The following is a 13,650-nucleotide window of genomic DNA, read 5'->3' on the forward strand; positions in this document are numbered from 1 at the left end:
ACACATCTGAGAAAAAAGATATTGGAGAAGGTGGCTCTTAATGTTTTTGCTTTTCTCCTGTCCATACTATCAAACTGTGAAGTATTACATCTCTTGATTATTTACTCTGCAAGTGCTCTGTCTTCTGCTGCTTTGACATTGTAACAGTCAGATTTAGGTAAACATTCAATAATATTTTGACAGGGAAGCCTTTTACCGTATCCCCTTTGCTGTCTCCACAAGATCCTTTCTTATTTATTCTAGTAATTATGATGTTATGAATATTTCTCTAAGCATTGGCTTTAATATGAATATTCATATTGAACTAGAGAAAGTAAAGTTGTGCATTATAATAATGGTTCAAAGATTGCCAAACTTTGATCAGATGATTGTGTTCAACTCTCAACTATGATTGCCAAACTTTGATCAGATGATTGTGTTCAACTCTCAACTATGCTGGGCTGATCTTTTAATAAAGGAAGACAAACTGCATTTCAGTTTGGGCATTATAACAATTTATCTCATCATTCCTTTCTTTATAGGCAAGCAGATAGAAGGTCCTAGGAATATACGTATGCTCACTAATCAAATTTCATCTGTCTGCATTCCTTACTTGACATATAGATATCAGCCTACTATTTATTGCCTATTTTAGGGATTATACAATCCCAATAAAAGATTTTTAAAATAATTTAAGACTTTGCAGGCAAGGCTTAAATTGAAAGGCAAAATATTAAATAAAGCAGAGATATAAAATTAAATTTTGGTAATACAACAAATAGATTATATCACAAATGAGAATGCCACATGTAAGTTAGAAAATATAAATGATTGTAGGCCAACATATTACAGATACATAGATATTATTAGACTTCCTTAAATATGAAAGCCATTTACCATGTGAATCATGGCAATGTAGACTATGAGGTTAGAATAATGCATGGCGAACTATTTTTCAAATATGGTTCCCACAATGAGTCATTGTCATGTAGGAAGTACATGTAGTAATCTCCTTGTAAAAAAAGACAGTTGAGTGTCCATAAAGCAGTGAGTGAAAAGACTGAATCATGTTAAGACTAATTTTTTAGAAGAACTGTTTTGAAAGTAAAGTTTCATTACCTTTTGCATGGGAAAATTTTAAATTATCTTCATGTATCCTCACACAGAAATTTGTGCCAGGAAAAGTAATTTGCATTGTTTTAATTACTTAAAGGTAGTCTTCTGCTGGTAAACAGATTCTTAAAACATATCTCTATTGCCTATCAGTCCATATCATAATTAGAATGCATCAGGATTTGAAAGTAGGCAAACAAAAAGAAAATCCCAGTGTTTGTTTAATAGTAGATGCACTCTCTTGCCCACACATCTTGGATCTGTGTGAAGATATCTCTTAACAGTAAAACTCAAATTTAGTGTAAAGAATTTTTGAGAAACTTCTTATTGTGGAATTTATATTTAGTTCCATTTGCATCCTAACCTTGATAAAAAAAATACTCCAGTGCTTATACACTGTAAAATACAGTCATAAACACATAGTAGTTGGCCCTCAAGATTTTGGTGTGAACCCTATGATTTTGACAGTTATACTGAAGGTAGTGTTTCTCTGTTTGCAAGAATTATTTTTATTATAACCGAGCCAGTCATGTACAGGCTTACTATATTATGAGATACTCAGATTAAATTAAGAAACCTGGAAGAAGACTGTACTGTCCATTCCTTCAACACAGCTGGAAATAATCTCTGTAGCTGTTACTTAAAAATGCAGGCTAACTTTGCAGAAAATCACATATTTATGAAACATTCAGCTATTAAATGAAAACATCTTATAATTTAGTGAGCAAGTTAATATTTTTATAAACCACTGGCCTTTGTTTGACCATAAAGGGATGAACTTTGTTCTTGGTTGTTTCTTCATGAGTAGAGACATAAAGTATTTTATAATCCCTACTAATACAGTATTGGGCAAGGTGTTGGTGTTTCTTCTGGTGAAACATAGATTAAACTTGAGCTCAGGAAAATTGGAAGCACAAAATTCTAACCAGTGAAGGAAGCTGCACAAGTCGTTGATGTGTTTGCATCACATAGCAGGTCCAAGTCTTTTTACTTCTCCAGGTTTCATTTCATGATTCATTTTTCCAAATGAAAGGTTGGGACTCAGCCTGAAGCAGATAGACCTTCATCAGCAGGAAAGGTGCTTTGAATGTGAACTTAGCAGACATATAACTCAATTCTTATGGCTGGTCCTGTGGGGCCTAATTCAACTCTTAATTGGGAAAGCATTCTTATATAAAAAAAAAGTAAAGCAAAGATCATTGGTATGAAATCAAGGTGAAAACTTTGTGTTCAAGTGTTCCAGTAGAACGAGAAAATAGAATAGCCGAGTTCAGTAGCTGCGTCATGATTAACACTGGTAGTCCTTGAATTACAATCACAGTTGAGATTAGAATTTAGGTTGGTAAGCAAGGTGGTTGTTAAGTGAGTTGCACCCAATTTTATGATCTTTTTACTATGGTTGTTAAGCTAATCAATGCAGTTGTTAAATGAACCATGTGAACTTTAAGCAAGTCTGGCTTTTCTGATTGACTTTGCTGGCCAGAAGCTGGCTAGAAAGATCGTAAATGACTATTACAATGTCCCCAGGAGGCTGCAACCCTTGTAGTTACATACCGGATGCCAGGCAACCAAATTTTTATCAGTTACTGGGAATGCACAAGGACTGGTCGTAAGTCACATTTTTCAGTGCCATTGTACCTTTGAACACTTAAATCACTAAAAAATTAAATCACTAAAAAATTGATTGTAAGCCAATGCCTATCTGTATTGCTGTCAGAGAGGAGATGGAAGTTGAAAGAAAGAATCCTTTCCTAAAAAGTTAGATAAAGGATTAGCTCAGGGTAAATACACAGGAAATTGAGTGATTCTCCATACTTTATTTACTGCCTCTTTTTCTGTGTCTCCCTTGTCTCTTTTCTCTGTCTCTATCTCTTTGCCTGGGGGGTCTTGGGTTTCCCCTCCTGAAATAGATGTCAGAAGAGGATTCTCCAGAGGATCTGTCATCTGAACATGGAGCTGCCTTAATCATGGAATCTTTTATACAGAAAAGTCTTGTTTCTTCTCCTGAGGTTATCACCACTCTTTCAATTTCTCTGTCTTTTCTATACCTGTTTCTCTTTTTGTTTCCTTTCCTAGAAGTAAATGTAGGCTATAATACTACTCACGCTTACTAAGGGCTAAAGTCTTCGAAGGGCTGAGCTCTTCTAAAGTCATTAGGATGCATTTTTTACTGTAGTTTAAGCTTGAGATATTCATGGCAGTTGATCAATCATCACGTTTATCAAGGGATGATGAACCAAGTTCATTTAATCAGGTTCATTTAGAATTTATCTGACGCAGGAAAATCTCATTGCAACTAAGCTACTAGGAATGCTAGAAAAGTTATGAATTATTGCAAAATATTATATTCAGAATGGGAAGGTTTAAGTCTCCAAATGATTTTGATGTCAGCCTTTCGGGAAAGTCCACCAGTATTTGAAAACTGCACAAAAATGTGCTTCAGTGAAAGATAATGTGGTACTGTATCTGGTTCCCAGTTAAGGGAGGTACAAGAATCCGTAGTGAGCTCTGCAAATTACGTGCACCTCTTTTTTACTTTTTCAAATTTCTCAATTGAGAATAGCACCATGTATCCAAATATCAGTTTAGGGAAACGAAAGGAGAGATGTATGCCTCCATTTCCTTTCTGCAGGTTCTGTAAAGGCATTTCATTGACCGCTGCGATAGAATATAGGACTAAGACCAACTTCAGGAGTAGACCAGTATTTTGCTTGGAAAAAGTTGTGAGTGTAGGTTTATTAAATATTGTCTGAATTCTGAAGAACTTTTGCCAGACTGATGATCTGACTTAGATATCTCTGGACACAATTAAAAACTACAGTATGTGCTTTTCATTTAAAATGATACTCAGTACCTTTCAAGGAATACAGCAGCCCTTTCTGGATAAGTATAAGCCTACACAACAAAGGAAATTCTTCTGCAGAGCACTGAAATAAAGTGTATTATTTCAAATTTGGCCAATGCTATCAAATACAAAAGTATTAATATAACAAATGCTTTAGAAACACTTGAGTATTTCAAGCATGTAAACATCGTGACCTTTCCTCATTCAAGGAGACATCCATTTTGGTCAGTTTGTTTTTCCTATGCTTAACCACAGAGGTGTTATATCTACAGTGGTGTTGTATTCAGACAAATAAAATCTGAGACATCTGGTGGCAGAGGCAGTGAACAGCCTTACCACAATGTAGCAAGGCTGTTCTGTTTTCTGAATTGTCCTATTAACAAAAGAAAGCTAAATCTTAAATTTCCAGATAGATATTATCTCATTCACTTTTATAACCTAAGTTGGTTATGAAAATATAAGAGATGTGGTTAAAAGTTTGATGCATAGACTTAAACAAAGTACCGGAATATAGAGTAGTTAGAAAATTCTGTTACTTCACCTGCTGTCAAATATAGTGACTTGTGTCAATTGTGGCATGGCAGTTACATTATGGCACAGATTTTGAAATATGGTGTTGTGGTCTGGTCCAGTAATTACTTTCAAAGGCAGCATTATCAAAGCTACTTCCCCATCTGCTATGCTAAGCATTGCATCTTATCTTAGAATTGAAAGTAAGTAATTGACAACTTTTATGATTTCTGATTGCGGTTTATAGCATAGATCAGACATGTCAAACTCGCGACATCACATGACGTCGCACAATGTATTGGGACGATTTTGCCATTGCTGGCAATGGAGTGGGCGCAGCTTCTGCATGACGCATCTGGCCCACGGGCTGGCAGTTTGACACCCCTGGCATAGATGGAGATGTGCCCCCCCACCTCCCAAGGAAATATATAGAGCTTTAATAACATCACTGTGGTCAAAAGTTAGATTATAGAGAAGTGGAATCAACAGCTACATTATGGAGTACCAAGCAGTTAAACTGCTTTAATGTGTTTTGTTCACACACACTGCTAAACCAAGGTTTTTAAACTTGTTTCACAAATTACAAATTGACCTGGTTCTCAATCATACAAAGCCAAAATCAAAAGAAACTGGTCATTGTTATTAAACCTGTCTTTCAAACAATCAGTACCTATCAGCACATTGATATTGATTTGGTTTATTCATATTGTGTCAGAATATGCTTCATTTTTAGCTTAGTATATTTTCCAGACGATGATTGTGGTTCATAAACCACAGTTGTAGATAAACATGTACATTAAGAGAACAATAATTTAAACTATCATTTTAAACTGCCAATATAAATGCTGTTATTTAATTAGGATTTACTAGGATTGACCAGCTACTTTCACCCAAGACAACTGTCAATTTCAGTTACAAGGTTAAGATGCACAGTTTTAATTATATAACTCAGTGTATTTATTTACATGAACAAAGGAAGATAAGTAATATACATCTTATTTGTGGGAGTTTCCCCCCCCCCAAAGTTAAGGGATATGAAAGAAAAAAACTGTTATATTCCTATCAATTGAGAGATAGGAATTTATATTAATTCTTGTATGAAATTTCTTGGCCATACATATTAAATTAATATTTGGATAATAATTTAGTTTTTAAACAAATTTTGCAGCCTTTAAATATTGCAATGCAGTTCTTTGTTATGTATTTGTAGCAAACTATAGATCTGAACACTTGGTGATATAAAAACATGTATATAAATAAGCATGTTTGGGATGGCTTTACACAGATTAATTACATAAATAGTATTATTTGTACAAACATACTCTGAATAGAAGTACAGGTAGTCCTCAACTTACAACCATTCATTTAGTGACTGAAGTTACAACAGAACTGAAAAAAGTGACTTATGATCAGTTCTCAAACTTACAACCATTGCAGCATCCCCATGGGCACTTGATCAAAATTTGGATGCTTGGCAACTGATTCATATTTATGACGGTTGCAGTATCCCAGGATCATTTGATCCTCTTTTGCAACCTTCTGCCAACCAAAGTCAATGGGGAAGGCTGATTCACTCAACAACTGTGTTACTAACTTAATATCTGCAGCAATTCACTTAATAACTGTGGCAAGAAAGGTTGTAAAATGGGGCAAAATTGACTTGCTTAGCAATAGAAATTTTGGACTCAATTGTGGTCATAAATCGAAGACTACCTGTAGACCAATCTGTGCCTAACCTATTATGCAAAGCAAAGTTGAATTTAAAAATTAGGTTATACTTTACGTAATATTTTTATAGCTTGGTACATCATTCTGTAATACTTGTGGCTTCTTATGCACATTTAAAAATGTAAAAATGAAGTAATATAATTCATCAGATTCTCTCATGAACTCTGATACATTGGGCATATCCATGTAACTATTCCAGGAAGTACTGTGTTTACTCTAAATTCACTTTGTTTTTAATTGCAGGAGATCCGCAACCTAGGACCATTCGTTCAGCAACATTCAAAGTTGTGATGACGTTGAACGAATGGTGGTTATGACCAGTCTTTGGAATTCCAGCTATCTCAGTAATCCTGTGGTCATATGATCATAATCTGGGAACCTGGCAACCAGTTCGCACTTACAACTAGTTGCGGTAGCCCAGAATCATGTGATCACTATTTGCAACCTTCCTTGTCGGCTTCACCAGAAAGCCAATGGGAAAGTTGGAAGGGAGGGTCAAAAGTCACTGGAGTAAGTCTCCCCTAGCTTGCCATGCCGGCTACTTGCATACCTCATGCACTCTCCCTGAACCATGTTGTACTTCTTATGCACCCCTTGATCTCTCATGCACCCTCCCCAACTGGCACCATGCCTCTTGCACACACCCTTGCATCCTCCCTCATCTAGCAGCCACAACTTATCTGCCTAGTGGCTTGATACTTGCAACTTCCTACTGGCTTCCCCAGTGACTTTGGTTGTGAGAAACCAGCAGGAATTTGTCTTGCCTAATGACTGGAATTTGGTTAACAACAGCAACTGGGACTCATATAATTGCTATTTGAATTCTTTCTTGATGGCTTCCCCAGAAAGTCAAGGGGGAAGCCAGCAGGGAAGGTTGCAAGTCACTGAGGTAAGTCTTCTGCACCACACCAGTCACACGCACACTCTTTTCAATCCTCTCTGATCTATGCCACATGTCTCATCCACCCTTGCACACCCACCCTGACTTGTGCCTTGATTCTTACACACACCTGTACACTGTTTCTGACCTTCACACTCACTCACTCACATCCTCTGCCACTGGGCAGTAGCCACTTATCTGTCTGCCAACTTGGGACTTGCAACTTCCTACTGGTTTCCCCACTGATTTTGATTCTGGGAAGCCAGCAGAAAGTTGCTTTGCCTAACAATTAACAATATCCTCAGAGTATGGGATAATTCCATACTCTGTGTAATTATTTGTGACTGTTCTAGAGAAGCAAAAGAAACCAGGAGGCATGTTAGGGTTAGAAGTAGTATTAGGAAAATACTAATAGAAGTATTAGAAGTAGTGTCTAACAGATGATATATCGAGAGTGCCAGGTTTCCCCATACAATAATGAATTGTTCTATAATGTACCTGTTAGGCTGTTGGTTATATACCACAGCATGGCACATGATATTAGATTTACAATTGGAAGATTTGCAAAATATAGGCCTTTGTGATGTTGCCTACACGATCTTGTTATTGCAGTTTTCATCTTAGGTATTAATCATCAACATTTTAAAGCAGATAAAACATTTTAACTAGTAAAGAATGGTCTGCTGTCTGCCTGGTGTTGTTATTATAAAACAAAGTACATAAGAGTAACATTCTAATTCTTAGTTATTCTTCATTCTTCTACCACTCTTCAGTCAGTATTTGCTCTTTGCATATGTTTGTTACATAGAGATGACTTAATTTTAGCTGAATGTGTTATGATGGTGATGGGTCTAAATAACACAAAAGTATCCAATAGCTGCAAAGCATCCTTATTATTTAAGCCAAAGTTTCTCAGCCTCTGCACCTTTAAAATATGTGGACTTCAACTCCCATGCTGGCTGTGGAATCTTGCGAGTTGAAATCCCCAGAACTTGCTGAGGTTGAAAAACATAGATTTAAGCAGTTTGGTACTGTTGCTTCCATGTGGTATGTTCCAGGCTTCTTATTTCTCTGTTGTCACTTTTTTTAAGCAAAAAAACTTTGTGTTTTTACTTACTTTCTTAATTTTGTCTTCCTAATCCTAAACCAGTGGTTTTTTTCCTGAACTGAACTGGTTTGGATATAAATGTTCTGGATATAAATTGATGACTTTGTTCAGGTTTCCTCAGAGAAGTGGAATATCATGTGAAGCTCTAATTGTGATTTATAATTTTAGTTTTGCAAAATACCTTCCATTTTATTTGCTATTTTAGTGCAATCTTTCAAAATACTTTCATTTTAAAAGTTTGCTTTTGATTCAGTAGATTAAAGGGATTCGCTTTGATCTGTTAATTTCCTATAGGTGTGCACAGTTGTTTTGAAAATGAGGTACAAACAAACCTCTGGAGAAATCCAGAAACACATCAGATGACTGTTATGCTTTAAGTTGATCTGTTTACTCAGTATATAATTTAAGTGGAACTTATTTTAAATATAATTAACCTATATCTCCTATTTCAGTTACTTTATGTTTTTATTTATTTTCTATTATCTATGACCCGAATCTAGCACCAACAAACCAAATAAGATGAGGATATGCATACAAAAAGCCTTGGTGTTCATGTTAAAGTAACATTGTAAAAAAGAAACTGTTATAGTTAAATTGATGCTGAATGTATTGATGATTCTCTACGATATTCAATCTTTGATATTCAAATAATATTTGATATTCAAATAAGCATTTTGTATATCATACAATTGGAAGTAGATGCACAAATGCATATATATGCCATCAGAAGACTCTCTGTAAGCATATTTGTAATTAAAAACCACCTTTCGAACACTCCTGTATATCTCTTAGCTAACAAAATACTTTGAAACCATATACAGCTTTAACAGAATGCAAACTATTTATAAAAGTACTGTTGTTCATTTCCAAAACTTACCAAAGTACTCTAAGATCATTTAATTCAAAATATTAGTGCACAATGGGTCAAAATTGTTTGCTTTAAACTACAGTAATCAAATGATACTGTTACAATGGTGTTAGGCATATTTTCAGATCTTGGCAACTGGAAGAGAACGTACTTGTTAAAATTTAATTCTCAGTTGATCTCAACTTTGAGATATTACCATCCAGTTGATAAAGATTTATGTACTTTCCTGTTCAATAATGCATGAATGCTGTCAGGATCTTTGTTATCTATTTAATTATCATCTATCTGAGTAATTTATGTTTAATGCTAATTTTTCTTGCTCCAATTACAATGCAGGGCTCAGAGCATTGGGTTTTTATAGAAAGAGGAACTTCTGGGCTGGAAGAGCTAGCACTAAAACAAGTTATTGAGACCCAGAAGGAAGAATCAAGTGCAGGTGCCTCAGGAAAGCAAACAGATTTGGACTTCTCAAAAGGGCCCACTGCAGTAGGGGTGGTCAAGGCAGCAACAAAGCAAGAGGTAAAAGGAAATGAGGAAAGCAAAATAAAGATTCACAGAAAAGCCAAAATGATTGCCAGTCCAGAAGATTTTGAATCATTATGGGAAGATGATAAGAATGAGAACGATTACAGAAAGAAATGTTCTGAGACAGAAAACCTGACTGGGGAAAGAGAAGAGAAAAGCAATAAAACAGAGACATCACTATTTGGTTCTTGTGAACCTGAGAAGAAAGAAGAACAGAAAGACGAAATAAAGGATGTGGTGCTAGCCTCCACTAAAAATATGCAACCTACTGGCCCACTCCAATCAAAAGACAGGCCAATATGTGCCTCTTTTCACTCAGAGTCTCCAAAAAATGAAAACAGAATAATAATAAGTGAACATAGGACTTCTTTGAAATTATCAGAAAAAGAAGATCTTCAGGATACCTCAGATTCTGACTCAGTTAAAACTAAGGTGAAACTAAGTGATAAGACAGCATCTTCTGCTTCTGAACGGATCATCTATTTGGGTTCTGAAGAAACAGATGAAGCAAATAACGAGACCAAAGAAATACTTGATCAAAAAAAAAATTGTGCCTTTGACACGAGGCAAGAAAACCAAATAGACATACAGAAGAGCATTAGTCTTGCCCCAGTTATAGGAAAGAGAGACAGAGAAAATGTGCTTCCATTTCCCTTACCCACATATTGTGAAGAAATGTCAGATATCAGCAAAACAATTCTTAAGTCGGAGCAGTCCAAGAAAGATAATAGAGATGAGAAAAGCATACATTCTATTAAGCAGTCTTCAAATGAAAAAGAGGTTCATTCATCAATTTCAGGGGAAGGTGTTCCTATAGAATCAAATGATTATGGAATCAAAGGTGACCAGGAATGCAGTGCATATTCTTCGACAGATGAAGCCTGTGAAAGGGATTCCATAATCCCATTATCAGTGCCTCAGTTAAAATCTGAACCCTCCACAAAAGGGGCAGCAGTTTATCCTTCTTATGAGCATAAAAAAGGAGATGACAGCAGACTTCAAGGAGGGGAAAAAGAATATGATAAGAAGGAGGCTGATACTGCCATAGGAGAACAGAGCATGATATTAAAAACTTCAGAAAATCAAAGCAAAAGAAATACATTAGAAGAAATGGAAGCTACTCAAATACTTCTTCAGATGGAAGCCATAGAATATATGGACTCCCCCCTGAATTCCTCGCAACAGCAGCCTTTCTGTTCTACAGAAATTTCAGCTAGAGATTCACATACATCACAAGAAGCAGTATTAGCTCAAGATAAGACTCATGATTCAAGTTGGCCTCTTCAGGACAAATTATCAGACGCTCAAGAACTAGTCCAAAATAAATACCTCAGATCTGAGGATTCCACCAAAGATGAACTTCCTGACTCAGAGCTATCAGCCAAAGATGAAACTACTGAATTGAAAAGTCTAGCCATAAACAAACAACAAATGGAAAGTGGAGCCTTTGTTAATTCTAGTGAACAGAAGCAGATAACAAAAGATAAGTGTACCCTGTCAGAAGACTCAACTAAAAATAAACCATCAAATTCACGTATGTCAGAATGGAGAGAAACAGCTAAATATGGATCTTCCAAGTCTGAAGAGTATGACAGAAATGAACCTCATGAAATAAATGGGATGGCTAAATATAAATTCCAAGAATCGGCTGAACTCCCCAAATTAGAAGAGGTGGCTAAGAATAATATTTCAGAATGGAAGGACTTTGCTAAAGATAAGCTCTGTGAAATGGATGAGCTGACCAAAGATAATACTGCAAAGTCAGAGGATATCATTTTAACTTTAAATCTAGATGAAGTAGTTCTGGATTCAACCTCTGGCTTGAAGCAGCCATCTAGGGATAAAATATTATCAAAGTCTGCCTCTGTAGTTGGTTCTAAACCTTCAGAATTGGAAGGTCAATTTTTTTTAAAAGAAGAACTTGACACTACACAGTCTGTTAAGACTGGGTCACCTGAATGGAACAAAGAATGCTCACAACCTCCTCATTCTACAAAGCAGGACTTGAAACCTGTGCAAACTACACACAATAAACAAAAACCCAATCTGGAACAACTCAAGCTCACAGAGCATAGTGCAGCTTCATCGCAAAGGCGTAAAGATGCAGATTCATCCACGGAGAGCTCAAAGGATTTATTTGAGCCTAGACGTGCAACAAATAAAGAAAACTCCATAGCTTCTAAAATTAGGATGTTTGAACAAGGTGAAATGTACAGCGTACTTTCTGATGAACCAGATGTTGCCTTAACAGGATTCCACGATAGTTGTCCAGGCAGTGAGATACCAAAAGATTCATCAAATATAGAAATACACAAAGATAAATTTTTAGAAAACAACTGTGCAAAATTAATAGTGGCTTTGCAACCTTCAGATGACAAAACAAAAGACCTTGGAGAAACATCAGGCATGGTCTACCTAGCTGAAAATCAAGGAACAAGTGAGGGAGAACCATCTCAGCTGTCATCTTGGAAAGAAGACATTTCTCTTGGATCTGAGCAAGGAGGAGAAAGAGAAGCTGAACTGGCTTCTCCTGATTCTGGCTGTGAAATCACTTTGGCAGAAGCTGTGGTAATTCCCACATGAACTGTCCCACTGGAAAGTTCATAAAGCATGTTGTGTGACACGTCTTTATGCATCATGTGCCATGGCTTTAAACATGGCCATTGATTGAAAACTGCTGCTTGCATCCCTTGTCCTTTCTGTATGTGTGTGTGAGACCTGGCTCAGTTACTGAATGCAAACCTCCTGGCCCAGGCAGCTCATCAGCTTTTGAATTGTTACTGTGTGGGAGAGAGAGGGAGAAAACTTCTAAAGATTTGGCTACCTAGAGAATGCCAGCTGCTAACTTGAAACTAGGCAAGAGTACTGTGAATGGAATTGCTCAGTGGAGGGGTGGGAGGGGATGACATGCTTAGAGCTTTATACCTTGCCCATACCCCCATGCACACTCCTAGCAGCCACGTTCTCATGCTTCCAGCTTCTTCCTTTTTGCATCTTTTAATGTTGATCCCCTTGCTGGCTTGGCTTGTGAGCTCTCCTTCTTTTTCTGCTCTTGACAAGCTAGCGGCTGGCTGGCAGACCAAAGAGCTTCACACTACTCCAGTAAAGCAATAGTCAGACTCCTTTCTGCTCCATAAAAACTAATCCCTTTTCTCTAACCTAGAACAAATTTCAAGAACCAACTTGGGAAGAAAAGGATTTTTCAGGCCTATCAGTAAAAGCCTGTCCGAAAGAAGAGAGTTTAAAGGCTGCTCCTCCAGTGGCCCTTCAGGTCTCAGTGCTGTTTTACTAACTGCTTGTGTTTGTGGTGTAAAAGCTCAACCTAAGTGATGGCGAGCCATGCACCACCCACCCTTCCTTCTTGCTTACTGAGCTGCTATATATATTTATATATATGTATAATTATATATATATTTATTTATCTAGATCTATTTGATGCTTGTATATATAAATATATATAAATATATTCCTATCTATGTTTCAAATATCTTTTCTCATACCTCTGAACATGCCAGAATCTGGTCAAAAGGTAATATTTATTTCAGTAGGGCTCCTATTCATTGATTTAAATTATTTTTGGACCTAATAGAGATTTTGTTTTGTAAATGAATAATTCTATGATATTTTAATATTATGCTGAAAAACAACCATTGGGCCAACTGAGTAAAAACTGTAATGCAGTTGAGAGGTATAATGTGCAGTCCTCAAAGAAGAGCTAAGAGACATCTCTTTTGTTCTGATTTTTCTTGTCAATTACACTGATTAAAATCCTACACGGAGAACATGAAAACATGCTTCCTCTGATGGCTTTTCAGCCACAGGATGAGAGCACTCACAACACAAGCCCTTTTCATCCAATTGTTATGTTGCCTCAGGATAGATAGCCCTTGTAAAAACTGAAGTGAGGTATAGATAATAAAGGTCCAGAAAAAAAACAACACCAAACCCATGTTGACTTGATCTCAGTGAAATTGACAAATGCTTTTTCCTGCAATATGTGCAAAGATTCAATCTTGGCTTTCACCTTTTTCATTTAAACTTTTTTTTCCTCTCTCCTCTTTCTTTTTTCCTTCTTTTTTCTTCCTTTTGAATGT

At 36.4% G+C, this 13,650-nt stretch overlaps 1 protein-coding gene across 9 annotated transcripts in view; it reads left to right on the forward strand.

Moving 5' to 3' along the window:
• The window catches only part of EPB41L1 (erythrocyte membrane protein band 4.1 like 1), a 194,112-nt gene that overhangs the window by 162,110 nt on the left and 18,352 nt on the right, over positions 1–13,650 (forward strand). Inside the window, exons 15-16 of one of the 9 annotated variants that reach the window (XM_081323138.1) lie at positions 3,003–3,101; positions 12,720–12,827. The exons of the other annotated variants lie outside the window; for them this stretch is intronic. Of the exons in view, the coding sequence (XP_081179264.1) occupies positions 3,003–3,101; positions 12,720–12,827 (207 nt within the window). The remainder of the gene's footprint in view (positions 1–3,002; positions 3,102–12,719; positions 12,828–13,650) is intronic. 9 annotated transcript variants of the gene reach the window in all.

This window comes from Vipera berus (assembly GCF_964194415.1).
Source record: "Vipera berus genome assembly, chromosome: 3".
In the NCBI taxonomy this organism is placed as follows: Eukaryota; Metazoa; Chordata; class Lepidosauria; order Squamata; family Viperidae; genus Vipera; species Vipera berus.